Source organism: Callorhinchus milii, unplaced genomic scaffold (assembly GCF_018977255.1).
Source record: "Callorhinchus milii isolate IMCB2004 unplaced genomic scaffold, IMCB_Cmil_1.0 Scaffold15, whole genome shotgun sequence".
NCBI classification, from domain to species: domain Eukaryota; kingdom Metazoa; phylum Chordata; class Chondrichthyes; order Chimaeriformes; family Callorhinchidae; genus Callorhinchus; species Callorhinchus milii.
In genome coordinates this window covers 7,901,808-7,922,756 of record NW_024704756.1, presented here as the reverse complement: position 1 = coordinate 7,922,756, position 20,949 = coordinate 7,901,808, and the positions used below count along the sequence as shown (strand labels likewise).

Here is a 20,949-nt window from a genome sequence, read left to right as displayed (position 1 = left end):
TTTACAAAACCCTATCCTGGTGAAAAGAGCAGCTGCTGTGCATGTAGGATCTGCAGGAAAAAATTATCACATTTGTTTGCACTATATAATATTTTAGGGTTGAACAAGTGGAAAAAAAGGTTATTGATTCAGGTATAGCTGTTTAAAATGAACTTTAGACAATTAGGTTTAGAGTTTGAAGTGAAGAGGGTAAGTTTAAAACACGACAATAAAACCAGTAGAAAAGATTTGAGTAAATTGGCTCATAGCACACAATATTGTGGCTTGCACAAAGCTTGCAGTTTACAGCTAATTAAAGAAAATTACATGTGTATTGTTATCCACATTTGAAGTAAAGTGGGAAAAATACTTTTCCTGGAAGACTGAAGCATCCTCTCACCACTTGATGTCCAGTGTTCCCCGAACATTGTTAAAAATACTCATGAGCCAGGCGGATCTGCAATACTCCAGGGCACTGCTGATGATAGACCAGCCAACCTAGCTCATCACAGGGCTTGGAGGGGCAGACTTGTCACTGGCGACAGCGATTTTTGCCACTCAGTTACTGTTAACCTTACAAACCAAAGCCCTAATGCGTAGGGTGTTCCCAGCCTGACAAGCAGCGAGAACGTGATTTCATTGGCAAGCTATGTGGTTTTAGCTGGTTACATTCCAGCAGTACTCCAACACTCTGGGGTCCCCAAACCTGGGCTCTTGCCATCCTGCACCTAGTACTCTCCAGAATTAGGCAAGCAGGATGTGTCCCTCCAGGGAGTGAGCGCACAGTCCACTCCAATACATGAGAATTGCCACGTGTTGGCAGGATGCATGGAACTCTCAGTTTGGTTTGGATACTCTTTAGAATGGTGATAGTTTTCTGCATGTGTCAGACAAGCTGACACAATAAATCCTGCTAAATAAGCAAGCTGTAGATTTGAGTGTCAATATTTGAGATGGTAACAGTAGAAATGTAAACAACATTTTGTTCCTGTACAAATGGAGTGCAAGTTTTGTTTGATAAAACGAATGTTTCATCTGACATGTATATCACTTATTACAACCATGTAATTTGTTTAATCTAAGTGAGATTACTGCCCTCAGCATGAAAGATAAACGGTAAAAGTTTAGATTCAACACTTACCCAAGCAATGTAAAAACAGATGCAGGCATCAAAAGAATCTCATTGCAGGCAATGAACTTGAACAAGCTCTGTTGGTGCATTGTCATCTTGTCTAAAAAGGATCGTAACCATGGCATGGAATTAGGGCCAATGATCTATAAGAAGAATAGAGGAAAATTTCTGACTGAATGAACATCTATAAATATCACACTAGGTTCTATTTTGCAATGCTGCTGCAGTTCAGTGCATTTTAAATGATGTACAAAACTGAACAGTATCTTTCATGATGTCTTCTCATGCTTTTTCTATCTTAATTGAGCTGTTTTCAAGAATCAGAAATCATTAACATTTATTAGTTTTAATGTCCAATCTGACTTGCGCATTATTATGAAATCAATTACACACACNAAAAAATATAGCATTGTGGTAGCACTGAGTGCAGACAAAAGCAAAACACCAAGATATCAACGGCCAAGTATCATTTTGAGCTTGAAATCAATCCAACAACAACAAAATTACATTTGTAAAGCGCCTTTCACGTCAGGAGGACGTCCCAAGGCCCTGAGATCCAATATGTTGCAAGTAAAAAGAAATCCAACTCTGCTACATTTGTTATCATTTTCCAACTAAATATTTTAAAGCATTTTAAGTTACAAGGTATTCTATCCAGGTTAAAATATGCACATTGTTTCTGTCTTCACCATTGGGATCAAAAAAATCAATTTGCTTTCATGGTAATGATCAATTTACAGCCTGTCCGGCTTTAGTTAGCTGTGAAAGCCAAGATCACCAGTTCATGGATACTTTCTAAAATCAGCCAGTTCATTCTTATAAAAGTGATACTGTCAGTCTAGCATGTTACATTTCAGTTTCCAATCAGCTTGAAAAATGCATTACTTCTATCTCAATTGTCCCTTCATTTTCTACTTAATTGCATTACATCCAAGATGTGCCTACTTTGTAGTTTTCTTCAAGATACTACAAGTTCCTAAAAGCTTTGTTCAGTCATCCAGAAAAGTACACATTTGCACCTTTCTAAAAAAAATTCAAAACCATATAATGGTCTAACTGTTCTCGTAACCAGAATATAACTAATTAAAGATTGTAAACGCAAAGGATGTCTGTCTATTCAGCAAGTACTGGCTCTAAAATGAGGCAACACATGCTTTGAATTGATACCTTTACCCAACAACAACAAAATTACATTTGAATAGCGCCTTTCACTTTGGGAGGACGTCCCAAGGCGCAGGCAGGACAGTCAGAGTTTCGGACCCGAGCAGGGGGTCGGGATCGGGGAGGATGGAGGGCAGGGGGGGAAGCAGGGAGATCGAAGGCATGGTCGAAGAGGAGGGTCTTGAGATGGGTCTTGAAGGAGGCAAGGGAGGGGGAGAGGCGGAGGGATTACGGGAATAAGTTCCAGATGGTGGGAGCAGAGTGGCAGAAGGCCTGCCCACCAATACTGGGGTAGTGAGGCGGGGGAAGTGAAGCAGACCGGGCGAGGATGGGGGTGATAGGGTCATGGAGCCTGATGCAGGAGATGACACGGGCTGCAGAGCTCTGGATGATCTGCAGGCTACGGAGGGAGGAATTGGGGAGGCCGACAAGCAAGGAGTTTGCACAGTCAAGCCTCGACGTAATGAAAGCATGTATGAGGGTTTCAGTGGCCTGCTGTGTGAGATTGTGGCGGAGCTGGATGATGTTGCGGAGGTGGAGGAAGGCAGAGCAGGTCATGGCACAGATGTGGGGTAGAAAGGATAGTCGAGGGTCAAACAAGACCATAAGGTTCCGGACTGGCTTAGTAAGGTGGAGTGTGCATCATGGATGGTGATGCTTTCAGTGCCTGAGGTGTGGAGGATGCAAATAGAGAGTCTTCATACATAGCTTTGTTAAAGTGAAGAACATATATTTGTGTTGCTAACATGGTTTTAAATTTGTAACTTAAACATTATTTGTTAAATTATCATCTTTTATTCAAGAAATAAACATTATTGGTTAAATTATCATCTTTTATTTAAGGAATGAAAGGGCCGCTAACCACAAAGCAAGCATCGTATTCAGAAATGTGCTACACCTGAAGGTTTTTAATTGCATTGCAAAATGCCAATTTTGAAGTCAAGAATCCTCTATAGACATCACAACTTTATAAGGGCTTACTTCCCTTATTGCCTGAAGCAGCTCTTCCAGTCTGATAAACATTACATACCATAGTACATACAATTTGAAGCTCAAAGTGCGTAAGGGTATTAGATAAAACACACCACCCGTTTATTCTTCATCGATCAGGAACACTGAGAAATACCTACAAAGATATGCTTCTCAATCCATGACTGTTTGTGGGACACTGCTGTGCACAATTGGTTGCCGCATTTCGCCCATAAAATATACAGTCAATTCACTTTAAAGTATATTCTGTGAAGTGCTTTGAGACATCTCGAAGACGTGATATTGAACATGCACACCAACATATCCTGTGCATAATGTTCCCATTATTATGCTCTTTAAGACACCCAACAGCTTGCATTACAAAACTCAGCCTGCAGTGCTACAGAGCGGGTCTGTGCATCTTTAACATCCAGTTTCACGCACCAGGCTCCGTGACCTTATCACTTCCACCCTCGCCCGACTCCACTGGCTCTTCATTCCCCAGAGATCGAGTTCAAGATCCTCATCCTCACCTTTAAGGCCATCCATGGCCTTGCCCCCTCCTACCTCTCTGACCTGCTGACTCCCTACCAACCTGCCCGCTCCCTCCGTTCATCGCGCTCCGGCCTGCTCCATGTCTCCCGCCCGACCCGCCCTACCGTCGGTGGCCGGGCTTTCAGCCTCTCTGCCCCCACACTCTGGAACTCCATCCCAGGGTCCCTTCGCCTCGCTTCCTCCCTTGCCTCCTTCAAGGCCGGTCTCAAGACCCTTCTCTTCGATCGTGCCTTTGGTCACCCTCCCACCTCTCTGCCTTCCCTCACCCCTACACCCCCCTCCCCCATGCTCGGGCCCCGACACCTTTGGGACATTCTCCCGACGTGAAAGGCTCTCTATAAATGTAATTTTGTTGTTGTTGTGGTTGATTTGCGCAGTAGCTTGTTTAACCTACAAACAAATGTCAATACCCAAACAAGTTGGAGGAAACTGACATTCCAAACATTTTTTTGTTTTGTAAGTAAAAAAGCAGCTTCATGGAACTCAAAAGTTTCTATTACTGCAAGTTACCACAAAAATATCAACTGATAATTCAACATATCAAAAGTCTTTTTAAAGGAACGTTTAAAAAATAGATTTGCTTGTTTAAGAAATTCAGCCAATTGCAAATATTCTCTTCCAGTTAATACTGCATGCAATTCAGTAAGAATAAGACTGATTCAGTGTATGTATTTTCTCGTAATATGGAATGGTAAAAAGAATCAGTGATTGTATTTATGATTCACTTTTAATTGGCTTATCTATTAAGCCAATTAACAGCCAATCTATTATTTTATTATGTTCCTTTTTGCTGAAGTTTTCGACCAGAGAAGAGTTGATCCCTGTCAACTTTGCCAATTCCCTCTATTTTAAAGAGCTGAGTGTCATTAAGCACTTCATCTACAATTTACATAACTAAACTTTAATTTTCGCTAAGTTCCTTTATCCCAGGTATGACCACTGAATTTGCTCCAAGGTCAGAATATTGTTCCTAAAGTGGAGCATCCAAGACTGAATACAAAACTCCAAAGTTGGTTTCAGATCACTTCTGTAAATCCAACTACTTATAGAAAATAGGGCTTTAACTCTGATCTGAACTGATCTCAGTTTCTTATCCTCTCTGTTTAGCTGGGTCTCGAATTCTCTTCATCACCCATTTACTCCCTCTCTATATACCATTTTCAGAAAATGTACCTTCCAAAAATCTTTAGCATTCCTTTGCTTAAGATTTCTTTTCCCCATGGGACTCAATACCAAACATATTGCCTTTATACTCACCTCTTGACACATGCAGCTCCAATACAATTTGCAACAAAACAATTGATTAAAATCAGACACTATGTTTTCAAACTAAAATGATGCTCTTGCTTTACATGTCCCACTTACTGAAGTTACCTACAGTGCATTTGTCCCATTTTAGCTAAATTGAAACACGTTACTGCATTATTTCCGTATCTATGGCTGGATGTAACAAATTGAAATCATAAGATCAGGCCTGCTTCCCTTGTGCAACAAAAAAGAAATAACATATTAATTATATATCATCACCAAGTTATAATATTTGCAACTCACTGGAAAAGTAGACCTGAGTCAGGCTAAAATCTATTATTTTATTCACTCAACATGCGCAGACTTCTAGGATAATGTCCATCAGCTTCAAGCGAGGCTGCATTATTCTGCTGGCATGATCTCATCATAATGTGTGCACAATCTCTCAATGCACCTGTAAAGTCACACATTGCATAAACTTAGTCCACACAAGGCAACAGAGGAATAAGTCACTTATCTCGTTCATGAAGATGGTCTCCTTAACTTACTCATGTTTTAACATGACTTACAAGTCATCTAGCATTTGTTACTTGCGAGATAATATTTGCTGAGGAATTCCACTGCTCCCTTTTGTGGATTCATATCTAATCCATTCATGAACAAGGCGTTCAATAACACACATGATAGTGGTATGAGTATCCACCAGTTCCTATCACACATCCTCTCGAGTACATTTAAACTATTCTGTTACAGATAGTGTGATATATACAATAATAATGTTTATATAAATATCACATTTAACACAAATATATTTCACATCATTTAATATACAAGGAAAAACTATAATGAGAAAAAAGGAAATTGTTTGCTTCAAAAGACCTGCCCCATATGTAGGTCATTCTATTACTTTCAAAGATTAAAGCTATAAAATCCCCATTTTCTCTTACCAAGGGTAAGTAAATTTCAAGCTTGAGAAAGTAATAAAACTTGCCAGTATTTCTTGAAAGTGAAATTAGCTTCACGTCAAGATGGTATTACAAATGATTTATAGTTGAAAATGTGAGAAAGTAACTGAAAAATGTTAATTTCTACTGGACCAGAAAAAAAAAGCGGAGTACTGTGTTGTTCGTATCGGGGTGTACCGATATCAGAATTAAATGATTAAAAGTTCATTTGATTTGCAGAAATCAAATGCCTGCTAAGCCCTGCCATTATCCCTACAACAGTATTTGTAGCACAGTACATCACTAACCATGCTACAATAAAGCAGATAATAAAGGTGAAATAATTTTCCCGTAGGAACCGTGACAATTCAAGTTAGCTTCCACTGAATGCATTAAAATTTCCAATGGGTCCAACAGTCAATTCACTTTGCAATATATTCCGTGAAGCGCTTTGAGACATCTCCAAGACGTGTTAAGGCGCTATATCAAAATGCAAGGATTATTTTCAAATTGTAGTACACAAGTGCATGACTAGTCCAACAAGAAAAAGTGTTGCTTTCTTAAGAAAAATTAACAATGATGGAACATAAAAGAGAACATTGAAGCATGGGGAACTTTTATCTTCCGTGACATAATGCAGGAGCTGCTTGATCATTTTTATTCCTATGAATTGAATGTCCGAAGGAAAATTATTTCAATAGGAGATGCTGAAAGCCTTTAATGCACGATTTTGACAAATGGTATTAAATGAAAGGAACAAATGCTGAGCACGAGGCTTTCTGCCAAATTCTGTTTAAATTGCTTGTTGTGCTGAAACAATCTGAAGATTAAAAACGTCTCTGGAATGACAATCACACATCAGAAAATAAAATTAATGCAGTACTTTCATTAGTAGAATTGCATCTCCATGTGTTTTCTTCTATTATATCTGGAATACACTGGTACAATGCTGCTAGTGTCACAGCAGGCTTTTAGGCAAATCTCCAACATCACAGAACACCTCTGTGCAATTCAGCCCAATACTGCTACTCTCTTTAATGAAAACAAACTAGGCAATAAACCACTTGTTCCCTAAAGCTTGCTCCCTTCTGTAACAAATAAAATCTGATAAAAAGAAAATATGCTTTCATCTAAATGCTTTTGGAATTAATTTCATCCAGGAGATAAAAAATAAATGTCTTTTTTTTTTACAAATAGGTTTCTGATTTACTCAACAACTGAACAAATACTAACAAAGAAAGAATTTTCCATTCCACTCTATTACAATTTATTGAAAGCCTTTTTAGCTCAATGCATATTATGATTAAATCATTTGTCAACAGATCAAAGGATATTTCATTACTGTAAATTAGGTTTTCCAGCTACTTGACATTTTTCCATAAGTGTCCTAGTTAAACTGTACAATAATTTATGAGTTCACATTTCTGACTAAACAAGAAGACATCTACAATTTTAACTCACTAATGTTGATCGTCGTAATCATAAAGTAACTGTAGAGGCAAAAAGAAACGATCCTGAATTCAAACCTCACATTGCTACCAGATGTTTGCGGTTTGTTCCAAAAACAAAGCTGTGGAACCATTATTACTATACGCTTGCTTAGAATGCTATTTCAAGGGAAATATAGCATGACTCATGTAAACAATATTCAGAAAAAGATTATGGATTCCCCAATTTGTATTTGTACAACAAAACAATTCAAGAAACAGTATTCAAACTATATAAAAACACACTTCCGGAATGATTGTTATTTGCCTTGTTTTAAAAGGCATTATCTTCAGTGAGCCCAGTGCCTATTCTATTGTCCATTCAAGGTAGCAAAAGACAGGGGTCAAAGCATTCTGTGAGGGTGTCTGATAAATTATTAACCACTGAACTATTTTTTGAAATATTCTCTGAAATATTCTCCAATACCCACTACATAAATAGGCAAGATAAATCTGAAATAAAATAGTGTACAATCAATAGATTTGTATTTGTCGTCAGAACAGTATGGTTAGAACTCGACAAATCCGTTATACTTCCAATAAGATGGATTTCATTAAGCAAAATTGTATAAAGTTTGATAAAGATTATTATTATAGTATTACTATTTTATGCTCAAATGACAGTTTAGATATCCGGGGTTTTGACAGTTTCATGAACAAAATGTAATTATAACAAATCTACAATAGAGATTAAGGTGCAATTAATTCGGGTTCCATAAAATAGAAATTGTATGCACATAAAGGGAATAAAACAAGCATCTATTGCAAAATTTATCTAATTCCTTTGAAACAACATCCAAAACAAAGTTTTTGTCTAACCACTTCTGTTGAAAGATGATCAGCTCTTACGATCAACTGTTGGATAACAATTGAAATAGAGCCACCAACTTGTCATTGAGGAATTTGATGTTTGTGAATTGAAATGTTGCTATACAAATGTGATTTTGTGGTTGTTGTCAGCTGTTTAATATATCCAATATAACCTATCACCATATGCTCCTCTTAAAACGAGGGTTACTAGAAACAAATATGGTCACTTTCAAAATCGTTGATATTCTGTGAAGCATCAGTAATAAGCAGCCATTTCCAGATGCTAAAAGTATCCTCTGTCGCTCCCTACTGGAATATTAGTGCATTTCATTCACTAAAAAGTGAAGGAAACGAGAAGTTCTCTGCATTCTCACAAGAAGCAACGACAATCTTATAATGAAATTGCAGAATTCTCATGATTATGTAGCTTGAAGTGTAAGTAATGGAAGTTTTGAATATCTATACATGTTCAAAATATTTTACTGATAAATATTTCTGTAATGATTTCACAAGGTGTTCCAAATCTATCTTAACTCCTCAATTTTTTTGCCCCCCGGCCAGCCCCCTCCAGATCAATGCTCCATTTTCAGGCAGAAATTCGGGGGAGAAGTGCAGAAAGTTCCTCTGCCAGATAGGTACAAGAAGTTATGCAGAGTACAGTTCAAAGCCATCTCCAATTTTCAAATGTTTTAGAAGAAAAGCATCTCAACTCTATCAGACACTATACCAGACGCCACAGTTGCGATCAGCAGTCATAAAGGGAGAGCTGTGAGGGTAGAACTATTTAATAGAACATCAGTAAACTCGCACATTGCAATAGCCAGCAGCCAGGAAATGTAACAATAGAAACTACTTCACATTTATTCTTGTACCAGTAGTCCTGTGAATTCTGACCCCTGGCCTGTTCTGACAACAGTTGAAGATACTTACTGCAAAATTTAAAAAAAACACTTAACCAGTGTTCAAAAGAACAAAGCCTTTATTGACATCCACCTGAATTACCAGCACTGCATTTCTTCTACTTATAGTGTCAACTAATCAACAAGTACTGGAAAAACACAAAACCACTCTAGTCAGTTTGAACATTTAACTTGGTATAATCAATATATAAATAATCCTTGCATTTGATCTAGCGCTTTTCACGCTCAAAGCGCTTCACAGAATATGCTGTAAAGTGAATTAACCGTATATTTTGGGTGAAACGCGGCAGCTAATTGCGCACAACAGTGTCCCACAAACAGTCGTGGATTGAAAATGACCAATTTATTATGTTTTTTTTGGAGGGATTATTATTAGGCGTGTGGAATAAGGAAACTTGCCCAAGGTTTTGCCCTGCCTGGAATTGAACCCAGGTGTCTCGCTTGTAAGGCTACAGGACTCCACAAATAGTCCTTTAAATAGTCCACAATAAGGTCAAGGCTCGTATTGTCCCCAGCAGCTAAATGGAATACCAACTATTCCCATTTGATAGACCAAGTTAAATATTAAAATGGATTTACCAAACCAAATACGTTTTATTTTTGTACAGAGCTATAGTCATTCAATTACAGGTGGGCAAGTGTGATGGCCACTCAGAATGAATCAGTTTAAACTTAGACTCAGTTTTTTAATCAACAACATAATTCATATTCATATTAAATACTGTATACTTTATCACCTCCCAACCCAGTCCCTGAAAGCCAAAGAGTATGTATTTCATAATAAGGTATGTGTTACAGTGCAATCCAATGCCCAGTAGCTATGTGAAGAGAGTGCACTGTAACTGCCTTACAACAAATGTTGCACTGAGATGAACTGTGAGTTGTGCCTGGAAAACAAATGCAGTACTGTTTGATCTGAAGGATGAATCAATTTCTCGTGCCATTAACTTTATGTTTTGTTTGGTCTGGAGTCCAAAATAAATTAAAGTCTTCAACCTTGAATTAGTTCAACTAAAATGAAACATATTGCTCAATTTATGAAAGGAAACACCCTGTTTTATCTAATGAGCCAGAATAAAGTACGCTTCTATATAAAATGCTGTAGTGTACAACAAAATAAAGAATTATGGTAAATAGTTGAAGAATGTTACAGTATACAAGAACACTTATATTTACAACAAAGTGAATTCAAACACAGAAAGTACTTCAGTTAGTCTTATATAGCACAACTTGTATATCCTAAATTTTTCACTTGATGGCTAAACTTAAAGATAAACGACAACGCATAGTTTAGGTCGGAGTAGTACTACATTAACATGTTGATGTGCCAATCCTTGAGCATGTGTTCAAAGTTGTTAAATATTACTTTTAAAAACAATTTAAAATGTTAATTTAAGTCAATTATGTTTCCCCTTCAAGTTTGAGAGACTGGTTATTAACATTCCTCTAGTTAATGTTCACAAGCAGCCTGGAATAAAATACCAGTTTTAAAATACAGTCAAACCGGATTGAAATGTAATCTTTTTTATAAAAAAAAGCTGCATTATAATTTCTAGGGTGTATATATTAACCAAAACATTGATTTCAGTTACTAAATAAAGCCAACAGATTATTTAGGAGAAATGGCAGTATAGTTTTTTTCTATTAAATCAGAAATTCCTTCCATAACCATTCAGCCCTACACACAGATCACTGAAAAAATCGAGAACACATGAACTGCAGTTTCAGCTCACACTCAAAACGGAAAATGTATATCAGTTCTGATCTTTCACTTATGGCACACTGACCCTCTGTCTGAAAAGCTCGAATAGGAACAGGCTACAAATAAAAGCAACAATGGTACATTCAAAATCACAAATGTACCATTTTGATACATTAAAGACAATCTGATTAAAATACCCCAGTTCTGAAAATGCATGATACAATCTGAAATAAGATATATTCATATGGATATGTAGACAAATCAAAAAATTGGAAAGAGAAGGGAAATATACCATCGGATCTTCCTCCATCTGAATTTTGATCCTGGGTTTCTTAACACCAATCTTTACTGACATTCTGTGATTAATTTAGAGGAGGAGCAAATCACAGATGGTAAGACCAAAGTCCACTTTCATCACCCAAGCTGTTTTGAGATGTATATAAATAATCTAATTTGAGGCAACTTACTTTGATTATCAGGTATCTCAAAGAACCCAACTCACTGCTACCTGAGACCTCGTTCCCTTCAGCTATGAGCCTTTTTTTTAAAGAAAAGCTTACATTTGCCAATATAACAGGAAAACAAGCAAACATTTGTAATCATCTAAAAAGCAGGGATACAATCCAAAAGTAGAATATTCAGAATCAGTTACTTCAACATATTAAAATCACTGATAATGCAGGTATGTTCTACTATTCCTTTTCTGAAAATATTTATTTTATTTAAAAAAACTTCAACGATATTTATGCTCTTTGAACTCTTGTTTCAAATAGTTCATGGAACAAGATGTTTCCTGCAAATTCTAAACAAATAACTCAAACAGCAGTAAATGTTAAGGTCTCTCTTTTCTGGAGAAGACTAGATTGGTATTACTGAATTATATTGTTAAAAGTAGCATTCCTAGTAAACCACAGCCAGACTGTTCAGATGAGAAATGATAAAAAGTTAAAATAAAATCAAAATGGTCTTTCCATTTTCCAGCAATTTCTGCTGGATAAAAACTGGTCGCAAAGTTTTGCTGAATCATTCCCATTGTGGAGCATTTACCCTATCAAATCATCAGTTTCTTTAACACTTTTATTCTCTCGCTTTTATTCCCTCAAGCCTTTCTAATATTACCTTGAATTTCAATTGTATTTGTTCATTTCTCCATCATCCACTTGGCTACATGATTTAAAGAAATATTCACAGTATTGCCACTTGGTAGACCTGACCCTGCTCAAGGTTGGAAGGATGTTTTAAACTGACACACTGTCAATCCTGATTGCCAAGCAAAACGCAGTGTTGACACTGGAAGTTATGATAAAAGACTCAGAACTGTTTGATGGTCCTTCTAACAATTTGTTTGATCAAAATATTTAACTGATTAAATGCAATACTTTTATAACTTTTGCAGATAGTATTCTACCCGCTTTGAAAGTAAATTTGGTATTCAGTGATTAGAATGTCACTGTGGGGAAAAAAAACCTGAAAAGTTGAAAGGTTCTGAATTTTATTTACAAAGCTGTATATTAGAATCTGCTAATGAATAAATCAATTTAGACTGAAGGACAAACCCGTACAAGTTATTAAATCATACATCAAGTCTAAAGTTGTCACTTCCCAGCTACTGTGCTGACAAGCCACATACATTTGTTAAGCATCTGAACAACAGAGATATACTGCTGCTTTATTTATTTGGTGGAGTACCGATATAGGGCTGCAATTTATCAAAATGACAACTAAATCTATCTTGTCGTACCTATAGCTGTAACACGAGTGTGCTGAGATCAACAAGTCTTTTCTTCAAAACTACTGATCTGTAAATTGCCCTTGACTATTCTGGCAAATAAAAATCACCTCCCCTTGTCAATCTGCAACACGCAGAATTGACAAACACTTAAATATCCACAAGAGAAAAGAGGACTAGTTTTCGAATCATATTTCGAATCACCCGTTTTGGACTTCAGATCTCAAAGGGAAATCATGTATATCATTTGACATTTATATTGAGGTAAGGAATATATTAAATATCTGCTCTATACAACTTTTATTTATGGAATCATGCTTGATATCCAGCAAACCCTGCCTTGAGGAACTTTGCAGGGTTATGGTCATTACATCATCCATTCAGAGGAGCACTGTCAGCTAAGACATGATATGATGTATTAAATGCACACAAGCTCTACATTAGTATCGATCATTAATACTCTCTCCCTTTCTCTCTGCAGACAAGTACAGCAACTCCTCGAAGTGTGCAACCTTCTTCCCAATCCCACACCATGCAGGACAGATTACCGAATAGAACTTTTGTGCAGTGTTAAATGGTGAGGATAAATTGCTGTTACGACAGGGTTGACTCTGGGATAACCAAAATTCATTCTTGTGTAATTAATTTAGCTCTTGCAAAGCGAGTACTAAAGGGTATCCGGATTTTGTGATAGAGCACATCATGCGACTGATATACCTTCAAACCACAATTCAGACATTGGCCATGTCCACTGTTGTCTGGAAAAGTGTGAGTGCCCTAGAGATAATTTGAACTCAGTTTATATATATCTGGCAGTTTCAACAAAAAGGGTTTAACTCTCTGGAATAGTACAAATGGAAATACTGTGGTGAATGAAGTCATGTAGTATAGACTACAAATTGCACAAGGAACAGGAATCACTTGGGATTTTAACAACTTAATAATGAAAACGCAACCATTCATGTTTTGTAGAAACTTGCAAAGCATGGTAAAAGAACCATTTACAATGTATTTTAGTGTGAGCTACAGATTTGCATTGTATTAACGTGACACACTGAACAATGTAAAGAATTATAGGAATAAAGGTAAACAGAGGAAACTTACATTTAAGATTTTTCTGGTGTAAGCTGTTGCATGAAGCAGAGAAAACACTGCAACTGGTACCAGGCATACTGTGTATATCTGGATAAGGAAGACTTCAGAAACATTTAAAAAGGAAAAATAATAGTTCACTTTCCCCTTGAAAACAATGTGTGACATTATTTAAACAATAGATGGAGGGATAACAGTCTCTTTTTGCTTGGGAACTCTATGTGTATTAAAAAAAACTTCTGAAATATTAAGTTATAATTTGTAAGTTTGGTTATGTCAGAAGAGATTTTTATTTACAGCTATGAATCTCCCTTTTGTTCACTTCTATGTTTTCTCACTTTTCTCTGCAGCCAGAGGATCAGTGGATCTCACTTTCTCAATAACTTCAACAATTGTCATACTGATTTGCTGACCAGAGGTGTACTAGACAGCAAAGTGAGACAGGTGGTGTTAGCTTTCCCTGACAGAGGGTGTTGCACTTCACTTTCAGCAGACACTCCCCCTTGTGGCCCACCCAAGGACTGAGGTAGTTTATCACAATTTAGACTGCAAGGTTGATGTCCAGCTGTACCAGAACCTCTGAAGTGTGAAAGGACTTGTATGTACTACTGCTGCTGCATGTTTAGACTTCTGCACCAATTTATTCATGCCTACCCTCAATCCCCCCCCCATCCCCGGCTCCAAATCAGATATGTGGTACATCCACCCAAGGTGAAAATCCCTATATAAATTATTGTTATTACGTCAGTTATTTTTTTCTTACCCTTTGCTTGCTCTTTGTTGCTTTATCTGGGAGAGGAAACAATCTCTGATGCTCAGTGCCTATCGTTCTGGATCACATTTTGCTGCCCTTTTGGTTTCTTCAGTCTGTTGTATGGCAAAACCCTAGACCTTGGGTTTTACAAACAGTTTTCAAAACTACACTGTTCATTTTGTTGGCAACACCAGATACTGTACTCCCTTCCTCATTATCTTCAGACTCTTGCAAACTTCACAGAGTGAACTCTCAAAATATCACTGTGATTTCTTTACAGCAGCCTTTAATAGCTATCTTTAGAATCCTACATCTGAGATTTCCAAGCGGAATGGCACTGACCTATTTATAAAAACAAAGTATTCAGCTTTAGAACAATTTCTGAACCATTTCCATCTTTTTCATAATTCTCTTGTCTTTCAATGACATTTAAAAAGTGAAATATTATCTTTGGCTCGGTCCCGATGTCGGGTCATAATTCTTACATTCACAGATTTTTGGACAGATGAATACATAACTACGTATGGGATTTGTGCATTATGTTTCCAAAAATATCTACTTCACTTGTAGAAAAAATGACAACCTATTTCTCAGACAATTAAGAAAATGTCTTCAAGCAATGCATTACTTAAATCTTGTATTTCATTATATTCTATTTAAGCAATCCATTAAAAGACTTCACCGTCACGCAACCTTGTTAGTGAAATAATGGTAACTAAAAAAAAAGATAAAACTACCTTGTTTGGATTTTTTCATTCACTATATCACTGACAAGTGTCAGCACTGTCCAAAACTATTACAAAAATGCCTCAAGGAATAAACCGGAAAAATCAAAGGGAGACAAAGAACATTGCGCTCAGCAAGATCTTACAGATACTGAGATGTTTTTTTTTAAATGTGGTAAATCATGCCTCGAGATCTGATTACAGTCATAAAAATGATTTAGTTTACGCTATAAAGCACAGTGAAGGATACAGGTAATGGGATAGGATGTAATAAAGATGAGTGAATACAGCAGGTAGTGGCAGCTGTCCTCCAAGAGTGCCTGAGTAAGATAGGCCCTGCTGAACTGGAACCTGGGCAGACGCTGATGGAGCCGGAAAGAACTGGTCAGGGCATTCGCCAGTAAAGCTCGCTGGTAAAATTGTCCACCTTCAGCAATTCTACAATTGAGAAATGGAAAGTCAAAACACAGCAAAAAAAGACCTCTGCATCCTTATTATTCAGTAAATTGCTGATTTCTCATGCGGTGTTTCTCATGTTCGTGGAATAGGAGGAACCACAGAGCATTGCATTGTTTGCAGAACAAATTGGAAACCAAAAATGCCTGCAGCTTTCGTGCAAATACATTCAGTTTATAAAGAAAAATAAGAGTTTCACTGCATATAGTAGACAGCAGTTGACATAACAATATGATCTGCTGTTTATTGTTTCAATAGACGAAAGCTGCATTTGTAGTTTTTCAACATTCTCCAATAAACATAAAGGATAAAGGATTGTGTTTGTCTAACCAATTTAGGCACTGCTAGGATTTTGTCTCAGCACATTTCATATGTAGAGTCCTGTAGCTCAGTGGTTAGAGCACTCGCTTTGCAAATGAGAGACCTGAGTTCAATTCCAGGCAGAGCGAAACCTTGGGCAAGTTTCCTTACTCCACACGCCTAATAATAATCCCTCCAAAAAACAAAACAATAATAAATTGGTCATTTTCAATCCATGACTGTTTGTGGGACATTGCTGTGCGCAATTGGCTGCTGCGTTCGTCCACAAATATACAGTCAATTCACTTTACAGTATATTCTGTGAAGCGCTTTGGGACGTCCTCCCGACGTGAAAAGCGTTATATCAAATGCAAGGATTATTATTATTATGTAGTTGCCCAATGCTTTAGTTGTACATGCATAAAGCCACTACAATTGTATAAATAATCTACCTACCCGAAAACAGGAAAGAGAAAGAAGAATGTTGATATCAGTGTAAACAATCGAAGCAGCCACATGGTTGATTCAGTCTTGTTGCTCATCATGAATTTCTTTGTTTTCCCCATTATGGGACAAGAAAGAAAAACAAAGTGACATTTTAATAATATGGCAAATACATTTCTTTCAATCAACCTTGCAGCTGTATGGAAAGCGCAGTAAATTCACACAATATGCATGCAATGTTTTGCCCGCTATGAAGTCATTTCTTTCCATGTACACAAATAAAGAAATTATAATAGAGCAAAAAGTAGCATTTTGATAAAATGGAAAGACACCACACTCTGCTATAAAGCATCCCATTCTTTTGTCACGCCAAACATAACTGCAGAAACAAACTTTGGTTGACAATTCCCCTTCTCAAACAACAGTACACATGTTAAAGCTGCAACACATTCTCAGGATTTGGATGGGACGAACATTATTCAAATAAATCACTGAAATTTTCACTGGCATCAGAACAACTGCAAGTTGCACTACTTACTTGGATTGAGCTCAGAGACAAAAGAGCAAAAAAACAAATATTAAATGCAGTTTTCTTAATAATAGCCATGTTTAAAATTGAGTTAATTTAATTCCCTAATTTTACTCCTGTTTCTTACTTACATTTATTCATTTTCTCACAGTGCTGATTTATTAATTTATTGCTATGCACATTTTTTCTGGTTTGTATCAGTCAGGTTTTCATTTCGATTTTGTTCTACTCGCTTTACTATTTGGACCTCCTGTCTTCTAAGTGTTACTTTCCTCAGACATACACACGTATATTACAAGTTTACTCAACTGAGATCAGTGGTATCGCCCCACCATAAATTGTTTCTCTGTTCATTTGCAAGAATTTCCTTCTAAACCAAGAGCCACAAGAGAGATTCTGTCCAGTACAATAGATTACATTGCAATCACCATAAAGATTTGAACCATGTCTTGCTTATGCAGTACCTGTCTGTTAAAGCTGAATCTCCCGCACTAGCTCAAATCAAAACATCCATAATAAGCTCCTCCAGCAAAATTATAATTAAAATTGCAAAGCGCTTTGAGACGTCTGAACCACATATCACAATCTAGTTAGGCTAAATTAAAGTTTTTCTTTTTAAGTTCAATGTTGCTCACTCGCTCGCATATCTGAGCACACTGGAGATATGAATAAACATCCATCTTTCATTAAAGATCTCAGTACAGATCATCCAGATTTGTTGTAAGACACAAGATCACAGCAACAATTATCCACACGGTGGGCTCACAACTTTAGGTGTACTGTTGGGACAAGCTACTATCTTACACTAAAGGGGAAAAGAAATCAGATGCAGTCATCCGAGGCTATTCGCGCACCCCAACTGGCAGCTAGATACTGGCCAGCATTGGTAGATGCCTGTAAGCAGGTTTACCATCACAAGCTCTCTGCTGACGAAAAATGCAAGGGAAAGAGGCTAGGAAGAAGAAGCAGAAAATACAATATTGAAAGTCACAGTTCACAGGTTGGAGATTCCCATTTCAAATAAATGTGTGATACTTTGTAAACTTTGGGGTAGGAGAGAGAAAAACTAAAGTAGTATCTTCTTCACTTAAGTGGCAGCGCAACAACTTGCAACTGCCCTTGAAAATAGTTCTCCAAAAACAGAATACTTGAATATTCTCTTTGCATTTCTGAAAAGATTAAACCAGAAATCGTAAGAATACAGCAATCTATATGCTTCCGATGACTAGTTCAATGCCGGTCCATATGGACCTGTTTTATATGGAAGTCTGAGTTGACACAAGTTGCAATAAGCTGCACTCAAAATGCAAGTTCTTTCTAACTCAACATATTATTCAATTAAACTGTACAGGGATTTCACAAAGGCCACAGGAGAGAATAAACTATATCCTCCAGAGGAACAAACAAGAAGATTATTTATAACCTCCGCCCCAATTCCTAGGCTTGTTTTCAAGTTGATTGTTTGCTTGTTCTTGTAATATAACAATACTACTGTAAGTCATCCATCTATTCCCCGACTTCAAACATTCATGGAGTTTTCAACATACAAAACTAAGAAACACATCCTGAAAAAGACATTATTTTCTATTTATGTATCCTTGTTTAAGATATCACAGTCAAGAACTCTTTCGTTACAAAATGGGTCAAAACAATCAAAGAATCAAACAGCTCTTTACTTTCTGCCTTTTGTTTTTAATGTTTGTTAAACAATCAATTCTGATTATGCTATTGCAACATTTATTGAGCTACATCATTGAAGAATTATCAGCAGTAGTGAAGAAAAAAAATCAATAATAGTGGAATTTTGGCTTCAATAATTGTAACACACAATAATTGTAAACCTACACTTAGCCATTAGAAATAAACATTTCAATACAAACAGACAGTGGACTACAAATAATGTTCTGGTGTTAATATGCTTTAACTTTATTTTCCAGCCTTGTTAGACTAACCCAGAATTTATGAACTTGCATTATACTGTATATGGACTCTTATAATCACTACAAATTTGCAACTATACTATGAATTCCAATTCCATTAATTGCACAGGCCAGTTTGTGACATCTGATTTGCAGAATTCGCAGCTCACAAAATAGCTGGCCATTTGTGTTTTGTTTGCTGGGATTTTTTGGGGGGCTTTTGACATCCTGGGATTGTTGACTGTGAATTTCGCCATGCCTTTCGCAAAATGGAAGTGGCGATTAATGCAAGAAATGCCAAAATGGCAAATTAGACCCCACTGAGAGCCGCTCTGAGGTGGTCAGGTTACTCTTTACAAAGAACAAGACTCAGCGTGAACTGTTACTTACCGAGACTGAAACTGGTGGTGGGCTTGTTGTAGCCCCTCCGTCATCACCAGTGTCAGAGCCATTGCCTGGGTCAGTTGGCTGTGCAGCACATTCTTCTTTGCTCGTGTCTGTTGGTCCTTTTTCCGCCATCTTTTTAAACCTGTAATTTCAGAAAATAAAATTTTAAAATAATTCTATCATATGATTCTATAATGCTTTCTACAGATTTAGACTCATCTTATAAATTCGGACAAAACATTGAACTCACCTGACTGCTCTACTTTACACTAAGACTTATTAATGGTAATGAGAGGTATTCTCGTGTGCACTTGATGAACATAAACACTTTACACAATCAGTGGATTGAAGTCTAACTCGGGAACTCTGTAGTCCTTGTGCGGATCCCTTTTCAAGATAACATTCAACATCTACATAGAGTGGCCATGTTGAGTCTCCTAAACTAGGTACATTTCAAGTCCACCTGCCCTTGTTTCAAACTTCAACTGCTGTACACGCCTGATTACTTCTAACCTCCCTATTTGATCTATTTGTGACTATTTTATATTGATGGCCCCTGGTTTTGGTCTCCCCCACAAGTGGAAACATCTTCCCTCTGTCTATCCTATCAAAACCTTTCATAATTTTAAAGACCTTTCGATCAGGTCACTCCTTACCCTCCTCTTTTCAAGAGAAGAGTCGAAGTATGTTCAGCCTTTCCTGATAAGTATAACCTCTCAGTTCTGGGATCATCCTTGTGAATCTCCTTTGCACCCTTTCCAATGTCTCTACATTCCTTCTAAAATGTGGGAACCAGAATTGCACACAGTATTCTAAGTGTGGTCTAACTAAGGTTCTCTAGAAGTTTACCATAACTTCCCTGCTTTTTATTTCTATCCCTCTAGAAATGAACTCCAATGCTTGGTTTGCTTTGTTTTGGCCTTATTAATCTTGGTTGCTACTTTTAGTGAACTGATTCTCAGAATTCATAAAAATTCAACAAGAACAACTTTCACTTATATAGTGCCTTTCATGTCAGATAAATATCTTGAAGATAAACAGTATTTGTCTCCCACTTCTGTACACTCTTGCTCAGTTTCAGAAGCATCCGGTAATCTCAATAGCAATCATTGTAGGTTTATTATATTGGTATTTGGAATACCAATTCGTTAAATCTGCATTTATTTTGCATTCTAACCAGCTGTCTTTCAGTTCTGAACTCTAACAGTTTACACACCAACGATCCCTTATTTAGAGGCCACCTTTATATAAAGGCCACTTTGGCCCAGCCACCTGAGAGGATGTTGTCTAAGATAGGTTTGACTGTATTCTTCTTTCTACTAAAACAAAATAATTTGCTTTTGCAACTGGTCAACATATTTTCAGGTTGAAATAAACATTAAAATTGGTCCTTTTGAGCTCTGTTCCTTCTTTCGCCACCAGATTTCTGAATAGCTGCTGGTATAGTATTTATAATCAGTCTGTTCCAGTTATTGTCATCAATATGTTTTGAGTTTTCAAATCTCAGGGTCTTTGGATTCCCCTCAAGTTACAGTTTAGATTCATGGTTGGTTTGAGAGCTGAGTAGTATTTTTTGTCCAACTGACAAAATGTCACTGAATTAATTTTCTCCTCTATTGGTGGTCCATTGTTTCAAATGCCAAAAAAACACTGCTGTCCTTCCTTTCAGACTGGGCCTTTAGTTTGTTATTATGTCAATTTTGACTT

General features: G+C 37.0%; 1 protein-coding gene across 1 annotated transcript in view; it reads right to left on the bottom strand.

Annotated features, from left to right (window-relative positions):
* Positions 1–16,529, bottom strand: part of LOC103177627 (transmembrane protein 33-like) — a 38,055-nt gene extending 21,526 nt beyond the window's left edge. Inside the window, exons 1-4 of the mRNA XM_007891876.2 lie at positions 16,420–16,529; positions 15,458–15,645; positions 13,741–13,808; positions 1,121–1,254 (exon numbers count right to left, since the gene is read on the bottom strand). Coding sequence (XP_007890067.2) covers positions 1,121–1,254; positions 13,741–13,808; positions 15,458–15,645; positions 16,420–16,529 — 500 coding nt within the window. The remainder of the gene's footprint in view (positions 1–1,120; positions 1,255–13,740; positions 13,809–15,457; positions 15,646–16,419) is intronic.
* Between the last annotated feature and the right edge of the window lie 4,420 nt (positions 16,530–20,949).